This window comes from Microcaecilia unicolor, chromosome 5, assembly GCF_901765095.1.
Source record: "Microcaecilia unicolor chromosome 5, aMicUni1.1, whole genome shotgun sequence".
NCBI lineage: Eukaryota > Metazoa > Chordata > Amphibia > Gymnophiona > Siphonopidae > Microcaecilia > Microcaecilia unicolor.
The window spans coordinates 356749575-356768747 of NC_044035.1; the positions used below are offsets into that span (position 1 = coordinate 356749575).

At 45.3% G+C, this 19173-nt stretch overlaps 1 protein-coding gene across 1 annotated transcript in view; it reads right to left on the reverse strand.

The window, feature by feature from the left end:
* The window catches only part of ANKRD11 (ankyrin repeat domain 11), a 202379-nt gene that overhangs the window by 35202 nt on the left and 148004 nt on the right, over positions 1–19173 (reverse strand). The window contains exons 8-9 of the mRNA XM_030204606.1: positions 9482–9580; positions 9191–9334 (exon numbers count right to left, since the gene is read on the reverse strand). Of these exons, the coding sequence (XP_030060466.1) occupies positions 9191–9334; positions 9482–9580 (243 nt within the window). The remainder of the gene's footprint in view (positions 1–9190; positions 9335–9481; positions 9581–19173) is intronic.

The following is a 19173-nucleotide window of genomic DNA, read 5'->3' on the forward strand; positions in this document are numbered from 1 at the left end:
ATCCCACTTTATACCTGCTATAAAGAAGCCTACAGGAGAAGTAACAAACAAAATGACCGAGATAGCACAGGTGTTCAGAGATCACTTTGCTACATTATACGGGGTGACCACCAAATCCAGACACACGGAGAAGGACATAAGGCAATATTTACAAACACGGGGATTAGGAAGGATTCCAGCAGACAACGTAGAGACTTTAGATAGTCCTGTGACAGTAAAAGAATTACAACAAGCCATAAGTGCCTTGAAACTACATTCGGCGCCGGGACCGGACGGCTTGTCGGGGGAGTTCTATAAAATACTAAAAATGCAGATAGTAGGTCCCCTGACTGAACACCTAAACACAGTGGTGGAGGTAGGCCACTTTCCGCAACGTACTAACTTGGCAACAATTAGTTTAATACCCAAACAGGGTAGAGACCCATTACAACCAGGCTCCTACAGACCCATCTCCCTCATAAATGTGGAAGTCAAGATACTGTCTCGTATATTGGCGGACAGGCTGGCACCTCTGCTGCCAAACCTCATCGGGGAGGAACAAGTGGGGTTCGTGCGAGGGCGACAATCAGTCCAAAACGTACGGAAACTTATCATGGCCATGCTTACAGAAGATGACACTAATACTGGCAGGATGATTGTGAGCTTAGACGCAGAACGCGCATTTGACCAAGTAGACTGGGCGTTTATGTTTGAAACACTGGGACAAGTAGGCTTGGAGGGATGGACTCTGCAGGCCATACAAGTGCTATATAACCAGCCACGGGCTATGGTTCGAGTGAATGGGGTCCTGACAGAAGATTTTGGGATAAATAAAGGTACTCGGCAGGGATGCCCCCTCTCCCCACTGCTTTTCCTGTTAACCCTAGAACCCATGTTGATTGAGATACGGGTAAATAAGGACATTAGAGGTATTCAAGTTCATGGGACAGAGCTAAAAGTACTTGCATATGCAGATGACGTATTACTGCTGCTGAGTAACCCTCAGACCTCACTAGACAATCTCCTACGGGTAATCGACACATATAGTGAATTATCCGGATATACATTGAACCAGACAAAGTCTTTGGCCCTCCCACTGGAAGAGACGGTTAAGAGTTCTTGGAGGGGGCAGCCCCCGATTCCTTGGGGGACTCAGTACCTTTGTTACTTGGGAGTCACTATACCAATAGAAATGAAGGCCCTATACGATACGAACGTCCGACCTTTATTAGAAACCACTAGAAGATTGTTACAGCTATGGAGCTCTTGTCCGTTATCATTAATGGGTAGGGTGGGGCTAGTAAACATGATAATAATCCCAAAATGGTTGTACAAGTTTCAGGTGTTACCAATCCACCTGAGGAGGAGAGAGGAGAAAGAATTACACAGGCTAATACAAAAATTCCTGTGGAATCAGAAAAGGCCTAGGCTCCCCATACATATCATACAAAAACCAAAGCCACAGGGGGGAATGGGATTATTAAATATACGTCATTTAATCACAGCTTGCTCCATGAGGCATATCAGGGATTGGCTGACAGGGCACCACCATTTTTCAGCAACCCAATTAGAGATGCAAATGTCCCCAACTGCACACCTGGGATGGGTATTACATGCATCAGGTCGAACGCTCCCGGGGGGGGCTGGGGAAGAATCCACTAGTGACAACAGCGAGAGCAGCATGGAAGTGGCTGTGTAAGAGATACCATTTTGACTGGAGGGCGACCCCTTTCTTGCCTTTGCTTCACAATCCTGACTTTCCGGAGGGCACCTCCTCGAAGACCTTCAGCAACTGGAGAAAGCTGGGGATTCAATATGTTTATCAATTGGTCTCCGAGGAAGGCGAGACCAAACCCTTTGTGGAACTACAAAAGGAGTTCAAACTTAAGGAGTCAGACCGCTTCGCCTACCTTCAGGTCAGACACTATATCAGATCCCTGGGTTGGTCGAATCTAAGCGAAGATGTTCAAGACACCCTGAGCTCAGACCTGACCTTAGGGGCACAAGCAGTAGTGCCACTAAAATACTACCATAGATCACTGCAGGACTCGACGGAGAATATAGACTTTCGAACTAGCGCCCAACGGTGGGCTGGAGATTTGTTGACGGAAGTGACAGAAGAAATATTGCACAACTTTATCATTTCGATTCAAAAATCCTCCATTTTTACTAGATATTGGGAAATGCAATATAAATTTGCTTTAAGACTACACATCTCCCCGGACAGGGCGAAGAGGGCTGGCTTTGGAGGAAATGGAGTCTGCCCATGGTGTGGACAGTCTTTGGCTAGACTTGCTCACATGTTTTGGTACTGCCAACATATTTTACAACTGTGGACGCAAATTTTGAGAGAGACCAAGAGATACTGGGGACGCACAACACAGAGACACCCTTTGATTCTCTTTGGAGAATATAAATATGTCAAGCCAGCCCCACCGGGCTTCCTCGCTTTTCTGCAGAGAGCGATACTGATGGGAAAAAGAGTAATCTTACAACATTGGCGAGATACTAGAGCCCCCACAATTGGATCCTGGAGAATACAAATGATTGAACTTTTGAAATTAGAGAGAAGAAGCTATCAAGATTTGTCGACGGAGGAGGGCAAGAGGTTTCAGAGAACATGGGAGAACTTCTGGGACACGTTACAACCCTTGGCAAGAAGTAAGATTCTAAATTAGAAGGACTGGGAAAGAGACTCTACCTGATCATCAGATAAACAGCTTGTGTGGGGGGAAGGGAAGGGAGGGAGGTAGTATTGGGAGGGAGGGAGGGTTTGTTGGGGGGGAGTAGGGAGGGGAATAAATGGAAATACTGGACTTTGGAAAGTACTACTAGTTGCTTGTTGTATTAGAGTTCATAGACCACATATCATGGTTGTATTCTGGCAAGCTTTATATGTTCATAATAATAAAAAAGATTTAACCATAAAGGTATTACCGCAAGACACTGTTTCCAAACTTTCCCGTACTGAGGTCCAATCTCACTCCTCTTTACCAGCTAGTGGTGTGGTTAGACCATCTATTGTGACGCTTGAGTCACTCTGGGACATGGTTTACAATATTCAATCCTCTATGCAAAATACTTTGAAAGAAAATACCAGTAATATTAAAACTCTTTCTGAGGCTGCTCTGATTCAAGCGCAAGTAACTGCACAGCAATCCTTAACAATGGAAAATGTGGATAACAAGATTCAAGACATGGGGACTCTGGAAAATGATTTGGTTAAAGATAACAATTTCTTACATAAACGGTTGGAATACCTGGAGAACCAGGTTAGAAGACTTAACCTTAGGTTTCTCAATTTTCCCAAGTCACCACTAATTTCCCCTTTAGAAATGGTGAAAAAATATATGACTGAAATTCTAGGAATGGACAAAGATACATTACCTCCCATCACACGAGCCTATTATATCTGGAATTTTAAGAGGACGGAAGGGATTCCACCCCCCCCCCCCCCCCCCTGTGATGGGGGAAGAAATGAACCTTACTTCTTTCCTGGAAAGTTCATTGGAAATCATTACTCAGAGGTCAACTATGCTGGTTACTTTTGTGCTGGAGCCAGATTGGAATGCTGTATTAAGACTTTCCCTAAGACACTTAGAAAAGCTGTTTTTGGGCTCAAAGGTCCGGATTTTTCCTGATCTCTCAAAGCCTACACAGATGCGACGCAGGGCATTTTTAGAACTGCGACCCAGAGTTATGGCATTGGGAGCAAATTTTGTGTTACGTTTTCTTTGTATTTGTAATGTAATGTTTGAGGGTAAACAATTTCAATTTGTGGAACCTAAACAGCTTAAAGAATTTCTAGATGCTAGAGTTGATGTGAATGTTGTATGCCCTCCCTAAATTGCAGGCTGGGGTCTGAAAACAGAGGTAGCAACTGTGTTTTTTGTATGTTTTTCCTTAATGGTTATTAGATACTTGAAATCTTGGAATAATTTTTCCCTTAAATTGTGGACGGAAAGGCCGTATACTTTTTTTTCCTTAATGTATTTTAGTTTTATTTTGCCTGTAAAATGAATGCCGATTGCATATTCACATTTTGTGATATATTATAAAAAATATTAATAAAGATAAATAATAATTAAAAAAAACTTAGAATACCTAGGTGCAGCACAGAGGAGCAAACTGAGCCAGGCTGGAGACAGAGGTAGCTAGGGTCCATTGACCTGATCTCATATGTAGGCGTGCCATGGGAGTCGCATGAACTTTGGAAGCCATGTGCCCTAAAAGTCTCAACATCTGCCGAGCTGTGATCTGTTGACACACTCGAGCCAAGGATACTAGGGCCAGGAGATTGTCTGCCCTTGCCTGGGGAAGATAAGCTCGAGACGTCCGTGTGTCCAATAGAGCTCTAATGAACTCCAATTTCTGAACCGGGACAAGGTGGGACTTGGGATAATTGATTACCCCAGTAGCTCTAGCACTCGAATAGTTATCTGCATTGACTGTAGGGCGCCTGCCTCCAAGGTGCTCTTCACCAGCCAATCGTCGAGATAAGGGAAGACATGCACTCCCAGTCTGCGTAGCGATGCTGCGACAATTGCCAGGCACTTTGTGAAGACCCTGGGCGCAGACGCGAGGCCAAAGGGCAGAAACACAGTACTGAAAGTGCTGAGTTCCCAACCGAAATCGAAGATACTTCCTGTGAGCTGGGAGTATCAATATGTGTGTGTAGGCATCCTTCAAGTCCAGAGAGCATAGCCAATCGTTTTCTTGAATCATGGGAAGAAGGGTGCCCAGGGAAACCATCCTGAACTTTCCTCGGACTAGGAATTTGTTCAGGGCCCTTAGGACGCATCCCCCCTGTTTTCTTTTGCACAAAGAAGTACCTGGAATAGAATCCCAGCCCTTCTTCCCCTGGTGCAATGGGTTTGACCGCATTGGCCTTTAGAAGGGCGGAGAGTTCCCTCTGCAAGTACCTGCTTGTGCTGGGAGCTGAAGGATTGAGCTCCCGGTGGACAACTTGGAGGCATGGATTCCAGATTGAGAGTGTATCCTAACCGAACTATATGAAGAACCCACCTGTCGGAGGTTATAAGAGGCCACCTTTGGTGAAAAAATATCAACCTCCCTCTGACCGGCAACTCATCTAGCACCGATACTTTTTCTGAGGCTATGCTGCTCTGGAGCCAGTCAAAAGCCCATCCCTTGCTTTTGCTGGGGAGCCGCAGGGGCCTTAGTCATACGCCGTTGACGGGAACGAGCTTGCTGGTACTGAGCCTGGATAGGCTGCCGAGAAGCAGGAGTGTACCTACGCCTATTGTAGGAATAGGGAGCACTCCTCTTCCCTACAAAAAACCTCCTAGATGATGAGGTGGTATCAGAAGATGCCCGGTAGGAGAGAGAATTCATAGCATCATGGTGCTTCTTGATCTGATCGACCATGTCCTCTACGTTTTCTACAAAAACATTATCCTCCCCCCCCCCCCCCCCCCCCCCCGGCAAGGAACATCTGCCATTCGCTGCTGGGTCTTATGATCCAGGTCAGAGACACGCAGCCATGAGAGTCTGCGCATCACTATACCTTGAGCAGCTACTCGGGATGCCACATCAAAAGTGTCGTAAGTATCCCTGGCCAGGAATTTGCAACACGCCTTCTGCTGCCTGACCACCTGGTGAAAAGGTTCAGCGAGCTCTGGAGAAAGTGCTTCAACCAAACTGGACAGTTGCCTCACCGAGTTCCACAAGTGGATGCTCGTGTAGAGCTGGTATGTTTGCATCTTGGCAGCGAGCATAGCGGCCTGATACGTCTTTCTCCCAAAAGAATCCAAGGTCCTAGACTCTCTGCCTGGGGGCGCCAAGGCTTAGTCTCTAGTACTCTTGGCTCTTCTGAGAGGAGAGTCCACCACCATGGAATCGTGAGGTAGTTGGGCCTTCACCATAACTGGTTCTCCATGGACTCTGTACTGGGACTCAGCTTTTTTTGGGGACTACTGGATTAGATAGAATGACCAGTTTCGCATAAGAACTTCCCTGAGTGTGTTATGCAAGGGGGCCGTTGCAACCTCTGTGGATGGAGAAGGATAGTCCAAGACCTCGAGCATCTCGGCCCTGGGCTCATCCACAACCTCCATAGGGAAGGGAATATCCTTAGACATTTCCCGTACAAAGGAGGAAAAAGAAAGACTCTCAGGGGGAGACATCCTTCTTTCAATAGGTGGAGTAGGATCAGAGGGGACCCCATAGGACTCTTCTTCAGAAAAGTACCTGGGATCTTTCTCTTCCTCCCACGAGCACTGATCATCGGTATCAGACAAAAGCTCTCTAAGAGCAGCCCAAACCCAAGCCTGTCTCGACGTCGAGGAACGACAGCCTCGAGGGGGATGTCGAAAAGTAGACTCCTGCCTGGACTGCAACGAAGCTTCCTCCGCCGACATCGAAACGACACCAAGCGGCACCAAGGACGGGGACCTCAACACAGGCGAAGGCCCAAATGCCGCTTCCACAGTCGATGCAGAAGGCACAAGCACCCCTGGCACTGATGCAGACTGGCACAGCAATCCCTCCAGAAGCGCTGGAAGAAGGGCCCTGATGCGCTCGTCGAGAGCCTCCATCAGGAAAGGCTGCGGGGCCACTGTAGGAGCTGGTGGCAGAATCTGAGGGGGCTCAAGAGCCGGTAGCAAGCTGCCAGAACACTGACGCATCGGCACCTCCTGTATAGAGGGTGAGCAGTCCTCTCGGCGCCAACGCTTCTCAGGTGCCGAATCCCTCGGCTCCCTGGAGCTCTCGGTACCGTGCATGGAAGCAGAATGATGACAGTGCTGCTTAGCAGTAGGCCTCGAGACAGGTGGAGACTCACTTGATGCCTCGCTGCTCCCAGTGCGATGTGGTCATTCGGCAGCCATTACCTGCGTTCTCGAAGTTGATGCTTCCCTCGACGTTGACGCTGCCGACCTCGGTACCGATGCCGATGGACTGGACCGATTAGCAAAAAGTCTTTCACGTTGAGCATCCATCCTGAGACATTTGGGTCCGTTTTTTCATTGAAGAGCACAGCTTACAAGCAGCTAGCAAATGTTCGGGCCCAAGGCACTGGAGACAGCACGCGTGGGGGTCGGTACCCGAGATGGTCCGGTTGCAACGAGTACAACGCTTGAAGCTGCTGGGAGTCCTCTATGACATGGACGGAAAAACGGTGGTTGCGAAATTAAAGGACTCGATCGTGCCAGATAAAAAGGCACAAAAAAGGAAAAGACGACCCGGCCAAGCAGCCTAAAAGGTGGCCGCGACGAAAAAAGGAAGGAAACTTAAAGGAAGTGACAAAAACTAAGAAATAAGGGGAAAAAACTCACTTCTTTTTTTATATATTTGTAAAAAGCTACTAAGAGAAGGCAAAAAGGAAAGCAAGGGGGAGCGATAAACGCTAAATAACGTCTCCTGAGCCGAAAAACTGAGCGTAGTGAAAAATACATGTCACTCAATGATCGCGGACAAAAAGAAAGAGGGCACGCTCGCGCATGCGTGGTACGCTCTGCCCGCGCACCGGTGCATTTGAGAAGTTTTTGTTTTTTGCTAGGGATTTGCCCATCTACTGGGCCGTCGCGGACGGCGACCCAATCGTGAGAACAAGCAGCCTGCTTGTCCTCGGAGAAATATTTTTTCACAGAAAAGATGTTGGATGACTGAAATGCCCTCCTGGAAGAGATAATGGTAATAAAAATGGTAACAGAATTAAAAAAAAAAGAAAAAAAAAAGCATTGGACAGAGGATCCCCATTATGGCAAACGGATGGAAATGAAACCCAGAACAGCAGTAAAATGACTACTATGCTTCCAATTTTGGAAGGATTTCTTTTTGTTTCAGCGGATCACTTCCCTGAAGTTTTTGAAACACTGCTAAGTTGGCAGTGGGTCCGTTTGCAAAAGCTAAGTACAATTTATAATGTTGAGGAAAGGCCGATTTAAAGTATTGTATGAGATACATATTTAAATGTTTGATTTGGGAAAAAAGGACCAATGACAAATTTTGGCATTTGAATACCAGCAATGGACAGCAATTTTGGGAGATGCCACATCTGATGGCATCATTATGTTTGACTTGACTGGTTGGAGAGATGCTACTATGCTTCCAAGGCAGAGGGGTGCAGGTGGGGTGTGGCGCACATCTTATATTCCGCCAGAACCGATGAACTCATATCACCCCTCTCCTCAAGTCACTTCACTGGCTTCCAATCAGATACCGCATACAATTCAAGCTTCTCCTCCTTACCTACAAATGCACCCGGTGTGCGGCTCCTCACTACCTCTCTACCCTCATCTCCCCCTATGTTCCCGCCCGTAACCTCCGCTCACAGGACAAATCCCTCCTTTCAGTACCCTTCTCCACCACTGCCAACTCCAGGCTCCGCTCATTCTGCCTTGCCTCACCCTATGCCTGGAACAATCTTCCTCAACCCCTACGCCAAGCCCCCTCCCTACTCATCTTCAAATCTCTGCTTAAAACTCACCTCTTCAATGCTGCTTTTGGCACCTAACCTTTCGAGAAATATAGTATGCCCTATCAGATTGACTCTACACGTGTCTTTTAGATTGTACACTTGTCTTTTAGATTGTAAGCTCCTTGAGCTGGGACTGTCCTTCCATGTTAAATTGTACAGCGCTTTAGAAATGTTAAGTAGTAGTAGTAGTAACACCCTTTTGTGGGCCAGACTGGAAGGAGCATTTTGATCTTTACCTGCCATGATTTACGGTTTTTTAGAAGAGGGTTAATGACTTAACTACTATGAGTTACTAAAATGCCTGTCCTTTTGATACACATCCACAAGTTATCAGTGGAGAAAAAGTTGAGGTGTATTTTAATATGTTACCCTGTTAATAAATCCCAAAATACTGTCCGATTCTGAGAGAGAAGCCCTCTAAAGCATGGTACTGGGCTTTCCACTGAGATAAGAGCATTATGGCAAAAGCTCAAAAGAGGTGGGAAACAAGGTACTACTGCAATCAATGTTCAGCAGTTCATTCTGAGATGTGATATCTCCACAAAACAAAACAACACCACAAAAAAGCTCCAGGAATCTGGGACAAATGCTGAAGCTTAGTTCAGCTATTAGGTATATCATTGCAGTGTAGTCTTCCTTATCAAGACCAAATGCCAAAATGATTCCCATAATAAAGTGATTTGTAGAATGGCCTTTCTTCCTGAGCACTGTGGGCCCTGCTGAGTAACAAACGTTTTAGTGTTAAGAATTCCAAAAAAAAAGTGCCCAAACCTGATTTTCTAAAGGCATGTTGTAGACTTCTGAATCCAGCAGCATTGTGCAGGCACTGAAAGGCACAGCCTGGTTAGCTATTGTTCTTGCAGCCCGACAATGAACTCGCAAGATTTCTTGCTCACATGAAACGATCAGCTTCTCCTAGAGAAAGAGTATAAGTTAGAGCAAATACCTCTTATTTGTGTAGTGCATCTCCAAAACCTCTGTAGCAGTAATATCAAATAAAGCAAAAACATAGCAAAGCAAACTGCTGTCTTTTTAATTAAAATAGTAGAAGTGAAGACGTACCCTTTCAATGCTGTGCTGGAGTCTCAGCTTCCCTCTCACTGCTTCCTGCTGTCTGAACAGATCTTTCAATGGCTCTGACAGAGATGGAGGAGGAGCAATCTACAAATACAAAAGAAAGATGCTGGCTTCAAAACAAATATACACATAGGCAATAGCATAAATCACACACACAAATATGTGATGTCATCTGACGATGCTGGGACAGAGTAGCTTTGGGATCAAATACACACCTATAAAAAGTTTTAGAATTATGTAACTTCCCATTCACCGCACTTCTGTGGAGAAGCCTTAGTCTGTAGCTTACATTAACTCTCTGGGATGTGGGATTACATTTCCGATTTATCATGCTGCCTACAGAGAACGTGCATTACAAGTGAGCAACTTTGTTTTCTCTATCCATAAGCAGGATGAATCAGCTGTACAAATATTTTCTCTCAGCTATGGGTATGCATCCATTTTTGGAAACAGAAGAAACTTTAAAATAAGTAACCTTGGAGGTGAGACATGATAGAACTGGCAGATTTGAAAGCAACAGAAAAAGAGAGGCAATAACCAACAGCAAAACAATTGCAGCGAACAAAAGGAGCAGTAGGGAAGCTCAAAAAGGTTCAAATGAAATTTTATTAAAAGTCTTTCAAGATAAAAGGTGGTTTCAGAACTATATACCCAGAGTTCAACAACTGTTATTACAACAGTCCAACATGTTTTGGCGTCACAGCACCTTCATCAGAGGTAAATGTCAGCTTTTTCAGAATGTAGTAGTAGTGTGCCAAATTGAAGCTGTTCTTCAGTACCATTAAGTGGCTCTTTTTAGTCTTATATGAAGTGGTACATTTTTAAAAGGTAGATATATATATATGATTATATGACTCATAATAAATGTGACATTTAGCACTGCAATGCTGAAACATGCTGGACTATTGTAGTAACAGTTGTTGAACTCTGGATATATACTTCTGAAACCACCTTTTCTCTTGAAATACAATTTGAGCCTTTCTGAGCTGCCCTACTGCTCCTTATGTTCTCTGGATTTGGAAGTAATCCAAGATCTCTTCAGATATGAAAGAGTTGATAACACCTAAGCAAAGGATTTTCAGAACTACTTGATTTTCCCTTTCTCAGAGGGAGTTCTGAGAGAAGAGTAAGCTTCTCTGGGTAAGTGAGCATTACTCTTATGGAAGACTAGTAAAAAAGGCCCGTTTCGTAGAGAAATGAAACGGGCGCTAGCAAAATTTCCCTCGGAGTGTGTATGTTTGAGAGAGTGAGTGTGTGAGAGAGAGTGAATGTGCGCGCGTGTGTGTGTGTGTGACAGAGGGAGAGTGAGACTGGGTGCGAGTGTGTGTGTGAGAATGAGAGTATGTGCCAGGGTCTCCCCACCCCCCCCAGTTCCAGGGGGGTTCCCCCCGTCCCTTTCTCCCAGTTGCAGGGTCCCCCCTCCCAGTTGCAGGGTCTGTCTGTGTCCCCTCTCCTTTTGTCCTCAATTTAAAAACGACAATGTGAAGCAGCAGCTCCTAGGTTTGCTTGTTTGTGAGTGTATAGCAATGACGGCTGCGTGGGGGAGTTGAAACAGAGATTAACCAATGGGCTTCCTTGCTTACCGTACACTTGCTTGGGTCACTTCCACTCCTGTGTATTAAACGTCCTGAAGCATGTCATAGGTTTGCTTCTTTTGTTTTCAGTGAATGGGATGACGGCTGCGCTGGAGTCCCTCCCCCCCCCCCCCCCCCCCCCTTCCGAGTCGCCAGTGGTCCTCGACCCCGACCCCTCACCCGCCTCCTCCACATTGGACACTCACTGCAGCCATTTGCTCGCCGTGTTGCCGCCCTCCCTTTTCGTCCTGTGCGAGAGTGTGAACCTGGCCTCTCTCCTGCTTTCGGCTACTGATTGGCTCCTTGAATGTGCTCCGCCCTGAACATCATTACGTTTGACGCGAGGGCGGGGCCCACATCTGCTGCTACAGAGCTTCGAACAAACGAACTGGCTTCATTGACGTCAGTGGTCAATGGAACGTTGAGAGTGCTTTTTATGTCCAGATGGGGCGTGGCCTAGGGCGCAGATGGGCGTGGCTGAGTGCGGGAGTCCGAATAGCCTAGGTCAGGAGCCACAGTTGGAGAGAGGTGAGCTTCAGAACGTCTGAGGGGGATTCAGAATGTCTGAGGGGGATTTTATTTCTATAGATCTGGTGACTTAAAGATTGAGATAATAGAGATTTTGTACGTTTATTGATAAAATCTGTTTTTAACTTCATGGAAGAAGTAAACATTGTTTAAACAGACCGGAATAGTTTCAAACAAAAGAACACTTATTTCACCCCACAGGATGGACAAAACTACAAGCTGGACAACTACATAGAAAGCTTCAGACATAGGGTAAAATCACAACTTTCCAGCAAACAAAAGAAAATGCTGTACAATCTTACTCCACCAGAAAGAGCAGCCATAAGAACTCTACAAACTAACGAACGCATTATCATCAAACCCGCAAAGAAGGCGCAGTGGTAATTATGGACACACAAAAATACATTGAAGAAGGGCACAGACAGCTCTCAGACAATACATACTACAGGAAACTGTCTGAGGACCCCTTATACAAAGCAGCTAAAAGACCTTATCAGAACATTTCCTACACAAGCACAGTCACATCTGAAGAAACTCATACCAAACCAGCCTTCTGTGGGCACATTCTACATGCTACCCAAAATCCACAAACCTGGAAACCCTGGCAGACCAATCATATCGGGTATTGGCACACTCACGGAGGAAATATCTGGACTCATAGAGGGAATTCTGAAACCTCTCATGCACAAAACCAACAGCTTCATACAAGACACCACAGACTTTCTGAATAAATTGAAAAATATCAAGCTATTACCACCAAGCACCCTTCTGGTCACAATGGATGTAGAATCACTATACAGCAACATTCCACATGCGGGTGGCATAGCTGCATGTGGGAGACTCCTAAAAACATCCACACTGGACCATCAATACTCACCAGAAACTATTACAAAATTAATAAAATTTATTTTAACTCACAACTACTTCCGCTTTAACAATGGTATCTATCTACAAATAATGAGCACTGCGATGAGCACCAGGACAGCACCCCAATATGCCAACCTTTTTATGGCTGAGCTGGAAGAGACATTTCTGAATACACACCAGACCAAACCCCTAAAATTCTACCAGTACATCAATGACATTTTTATGATTTGGACTGAGGGGGAAGAAACTCTGAAACAATTTTACAATTCCTTCACAATACATACCCATCCTACGATCAGATTCAAAATTGACTACTCCCCAGACAAAGTCAATCTTTTGGAACCACGGTCTCAATCAGCGATGGCTATATACAAACATCTATATACAAGAAACCCATAGACAGATGCAGCTACCTCCACAACTCCAGCTTCCACCCTTCACATACAAAAAGATCCATTATTTACAGCCAAGCCACAAGATACCACTGTATCTGCTCTGACCCAGGGGACAGAGACAGACACCTTGAAATCCTGACTGCATCCTTCGAACAGAAAGGCTACAACCCCAAAATAATCTCCAAGAATATTGCTTCCTCCCTCAAAACACCCAGGGAAAATCTACTACAGTACAAAGAAAAAAAAAGCCATCGACAGAATTCCCCTTGTAGTGACATACAACCCAGAGCTGGAAAAATTAAGAAAAATCATAAAAGATCTGCAGCCTCTACTCCAAGAGGATGAATTACTGAAAGAGATATTCCCATCCCCACCAGTGCTGGCCTTCCGAAAGCCACCCAACTTAAAACACAAGCTAATTAGAAGTAAACTCCCAACACAGACTCAAAAAAAGAGAATGGCACACATCCTTGCAATATATCCAGCTGCAAACTATGCCAAAACATTTCACAGGACCCCACAGTCATTCACAAAGGAAAAATATTCAACATAAAGGAATCCTTTACATGCTCATCTTCCAATGTGGTATACACCATTCAGTGTAAAAACTGTGACGAATGGTGCTATATTGGAGAAACAAGCCAGATGCTAAAGACAAGATTTAATTTACATAGACATCATATGAAAAATGCCAGTGCCAGCCAGCACTTTACAAAACCAGAACACTGTACCAGTGATTTCACAGTAAGAATCCTGAAAGGTTATTTTTAAAACAATACAGGAACGTATTCCTCAGAAAGAGGAAGATTTGGGTGGGATACCGGTGTCGGAAATGGTATTTCAAGCGGACGAGTCAGAAAAACTTACTGACTTTACGGTAAACCTGGAGGACGTAATGGGGCAGTTCAGCAAACTGAAGAGTAGCAAATCTCCTGAACCGGATGGTATTCATCCTACAGTACTGATAGAACTGAAAAATGAGCTTGCGGAGCTACTGCTAGTGATATGCAATTTATCCTTAAAATCGAGTGTGGTACCAGAAGATTGGAGGGTGGCCAATGTAACGCCGATTTTTAAAAAAGGTTCCAGGGGAGATCTGGGAAATTATAGACCGGTGAGTCTGACGTCGGTGCCGGGGAAAATGGTAGAAGCTATTATTAAAAACAAAATTACAGAGCACATCCAAGGACATGGATTACTGAGACCAAGTCAGCACGGCTTGTGTGTAGGGAAATCTTGCCTGACCAATTTACTTCAATTCTTTGAAGAGTAAACAAACATGTAGACAAAGGGGAGCCGGTTGATATTGTGTATCTGGATTTTCAAAAGGCATCTGACAAGGTACCTCATGAAAGGCTACAGAGGAAATTGGAGGATCATGGGATAGGAGGAAATGTCCTATTGTGGATTGAAAGCTGGCTGAAGGATAAGAAACAGAGTGGGATTAAATGGGCAGTATTCACAATGGAGATGGGTAGCTAGTGGGTTTCCTCAGGGGTTTGTGCTAGGACCACTGCTTTTTAATATATTTATAAATGATTTAGAGATGGGAGTAACTAGCGAGGTAATTAAATTTGCTGATGACACAAAGTTATTCAAAGTCGTTAACTCGAGACAGGATTGTGAAAAATTACAGAAGGACCTTACGAGACTGGGAAGCTAAATGGCAGATGATGTTTAATGTGAGCAAGTGCAAGGTGATGCATGTGGGAAAAAAGAACCCAAATTATAGCTACGTCATGCAAGATTCCACATTAGGAGTTATGGACCAAGAAAGGGATCTGGGTGTTGTCGTCGATAATACACTGAAACCTTCTGCTCAGTGTGCTGCTGCGGCTAGGAAAGCAAATAGAATGTTGGGTATTATTAGGAAAGGTACGGAAAACAGGTGTGAGAATGTTATAATGCCGTTGTATCGCTCCATGGTGCGACCGCACCTTGAGTATTGTGTTCAATTCTGGTCGCCACATCTCAAGAAAGATATAGTAGAACTGGAAAAGGTGCCGCGAAGGGCGACTAAAATGATAGCGGGGATGGGACGACTTCCCTATGAAGAAAGACTAAGGAGGCTAGGGCTTTTCAGTTTGGAGAAGAGACGGCTGAGGGGAGACATGATAGAGGCTTATAAAATAATGAGTGGAGTGGAACAGGTGAATGTGAAGCATCTGTTCACGCTTTCCAAAAATACTAGGACTAGGGGGCATGCGATGAAACTACAGTGTAGTAAATTTAAACCAAACCGGAGAACATTTTTCTTCAACCAACGCATAATTAAACTCTGGAATTCGTTGCCGGAGAACGTGGTGAAGGCGGTCAGCTTGGCAGAGTTTAAAAAGGGGTTAGACGGTTTCCTAAAGGACAAGTCCATAAACCACTACTAAATGAACTTGGGAAAAATCCACAATTCCAGGAATAACATGTATAGAATGTTTGTACGTTTGGGAAGCTTGCCAGGTGCCCTTGGCCTGGATTGGCCGCTGTTGTGGACAGGATGCTGGGCTCGATGGACCCTTAGTGTTTTCCCAGTGTGGCATTACTTATGTACTTATGAAGACGGGAGAGAATACCTAAATAAGCGAAGAGAAGCAGGAAAAGCTATCAGGAAAGTGAAGAGAAGCAGGAAAAGCTATCAGGAAAGCAAAGCGGCAAATGGAGAAAAAGATAGCTAGTACGGTAAAATTGGGGGACAAGACCTTTTTCAGATATGTAAGTGACAAAAGGAAGTGCCATAATAGCATTGTGAGGCTCAAAGCTGAGGGAGAGAAATATGTGAAAGATAAGGAAAAAACTGAACTGCTTAACGATTATTTTAGCTCGGTGTTCATGAATGAAAGACCGGGGGTAGGGCTGCAGAAAACAAAGGCTAAAGGGGATGGAAGTATGGTAGACCAAGACCCGTTTACGGAGGGCTGTTCGTGTGGAGCTTGCCAAACTAAAGTAGACAGAGCGTTGGGGCCTGATGGGATACACCCGAGGGTGCTTAAGGAACTCGGAGAAGTTTTGTCGGCTCCGCTGACGGACCTCTTCAATGCTTCCTTAGAAACTGGAGTGGTCCCAATGGACTGGAGAAGGGCAGATGTGGTTCCCTTCCACAAGAGTGGAAGTAAGGAAGAGGTTAGGAATTACAGACCTGTCAGTCTGACCTCGGTGGTGAGTAAGCTAATGGAAACACTTCTAAAAAGGTGGATTGTGAGATTTCTTGAACTATATGGAATGCGGGACCCGAGGCAGCATGGCTTCACTAGTGGCAGGTCGTGTCAGACAAATCTGACTGTCTTCTTCGACTGGGTGACCAAACAGTGGGATGTTGGAGGGGCGCTTGATGTGGTATACTTGGATTTCAGCAAAGCCTTTGATACGGTTCCACACAGGCGACTGATAAATAAATTGCGTTCCCTCGGTATGGGACCTAGAGTAACTGATTGGGTAAAAAATTGGTTGAATGGTAGGAGACAGAGGGTGGTGGTAAATGGAGCTTGCTCTGAGGAAAAGGAGGTCGTCAGTGAAGTACCGCAGGGATTGGTCCTAGGGCTGGCTCTTTTTAACGTCTTTGTGAGCGATATTGTGGAAGGGCTGTCTGGTAAGGTTTGTCTCTTTGTGGATGATACTAAACTCTGCAAAAGGATGGACACCCTGGAGGTTGTGAATGACATGAGGAAGGACCTAGCAAAGCTACAGGAATGGACCGATATTTGGCAACTAAGGTTTAATCTCAAAAAATGCAGGGTCATGCACTTAGGTCGCAAAAATCCGAGGGAACAGTACAGTAAAGTGGGTATAGTGCTTCAGTGTGCGAAGGAAGAGCGGGACTTGGGGGTGATTGTGTTTGACGACCTTAAAGCTTTCAACAGGTAGAAAAAGCGACGGCCAAAGCCAGAAGGATGCTTGGGTGCATAAAGAGAGGCATGACCAGCAGGAAAAAGGAGGTGATAGTGTCGTTGTATAAGTCTCTGGTGAGGCCTTATTTGGAATACTGCGTGCAGTTCTGGAGACCGCACCTAAGGAAAGATATAAACAGGATGGAGTCGGTACAGAGGGTGGCTACGAAATTAGTAAGCGGTCCTGGATGCAAAAATTATAAGGACAGGCTTATGAACCTCAACATGTATATGCTGGGAGAGAGGAGATATGATAGAAACGTTTAAATATCTCAAGGGCATTTATGTACAGGAAGGAAGCTCGCCTTTTTCAAATGAAGTAGAGCTCTGGAATGAGGGGACATATGACAAAGTTAAGAGGGAATAGGCTTAGGAGTAACCTAAGGAAGTATTATTTCACAGAAAGGGTGGTGGAGGCGTGGAATAGCCTCCAGGTAGAGGTGGTGGAGTCGAGGACTGTTCCAGAATTTTAAAAGGCATAGGATAAGCGTTTGTGGCATTTATACCCCGCTCTTTTCTGCTCAATAGCAGGTTCAGTGCGGCTTACATGTCACTTCACTGGCTCCCAATCAGATACCGCATACAGTTCAAGCTTCTCTTACTCACCTACAAATGCACTCGATCTGCGGCCCCTCCGTACCTCTCTACCCTCATCTCCCCTTACGCCTACCCGTAACCTCCGCTCTCAAGACAAATCCCTCCTTTCAGTACCCTTCTCCACCACCTCCAACTCCAGGCTCCGCCCCTTCTGTCTCGCCTCACCCCATGCCTGGAACATACTCCCTGAGCCCATACGCCGTGCCCCCTCCCTACCCATATTCAAATCAATGCTCAAAGCCCACCTCTTCAATGTCGCCTTCGGCACCTAATCACTACACCTCTTCTCAGGAAAACTTATCTACCCCAACTTGACATTTCGTCCTTTAGATTGTAAGCTCTTCCGAGCAGGGACCGTCCTTAATTGTTAATTTGTACAGCGCTGCGTAACCCTAGTAGCGCTCTAGAAATGTTAAGTAGTAGTATGGTACAAAGTATAACAGAGATAATACAAAGTATGGGACAGAGTGTTTCATAGATGAAGGGGTAAACAAACATGTGGATAAAGTTAGATATTGTGCATCTGGATTTTCAAAAGGCATTTGACAACGTACCTCATGAAAGACACCAGAGGAAACAGGAGAGTCATAGGTGGACAGGAGGTAGTGTACTATTGTGGATTAAAAACTGGTTAAACGACATAAAACAGAGTAGGGTTAAATAGTCTGTATTCTCAATTGAGAAGGGTAGATAGTGGGGTACCCCAGGGGTCTGTGCTGGGACTGTTTTTTCTTTTTTTTACATATTTATAAATGATCTGGAGATGGGAGTAACTAGTGAGATAATTATATCTGCTCATGACACAAAGTTATTTAATCACAAAAGGATTGTGAAAAATTACAAAAGGACCTTACAAGACTTGAAGACTGGGCATCCAAATGGCAGATGACGTTTAATGTGAGCAAGTGCAAAGTGATGCACATGGGAAAGAGGAACCCAAATTATAACTACGTAATGCAAGGTTCGACCAGGAAAGGGATCTAGGCATCATCGTTGATGATACACAAACTCTTTGGTCAGTGTGCAGCAGTGGCTAAGAAAGCAAATAGAATGTTAGGTATTAGGAAAGGAATGAAAAACAAAAATGAGAATGTTATAATGCCTTAGTATCTCTCCATGGTGAGACCGCACACCAAATATTGTGTGTGATTCTGGTCACCGCATCTCAAAAAAAATGTGGAGGGGAATAATCGAACGTCGCCGGTGAAATAGGTCGCCAGCGATCTATTTTGGCGGCGGCGCAACAGCTGGCCAGAACCGTATTTTCAAAAAAGATGGCCGGCCATCTTTTTTTTTCGATAATACAGTGTGGCCCGGCGAAATGCCTTGGATTTCGCCAGGTTTGAGATCGCCACTTTTGTTTTTCCGCGATAATGGAAAAAACTGCCGGCGATCTCAAACCCGGCGAAATCCAAGGCATTTGGCCGTGGGAGGAGCCAGCATTTGTAGTGCAATGGTCCCCCTCACATGCCAGGACACCAACTGGGCACCCTAGGGGGCACTTCAAACATCTTTTATAAACACCCAAATTAGCTTCCAGGTGCATAGCACCCTTCCCTTGTGTGCTGAGTCCCCCAAATCCCCCCCAAAACCCACTGCCCACAAGTGTGCACCATTACCCTAGCCCTAAGGGCTGAAGGGGGGCACCTACATGTGGGTACAGTGGGTTTTGGGGGATTTTGGAGGGCTCAACATTACCCAGGGTGGGGGGGGGGATGGGCCTGGCTCTGCCTTTCTGCAGTCCACTGCAACCAACAACTGTTCCAGGGACCTGCATACTGCTGTCAGGGTGCTGGGTATGACATTTGAGGCTGGCATACAGGCTGGCAAAAAAGGTT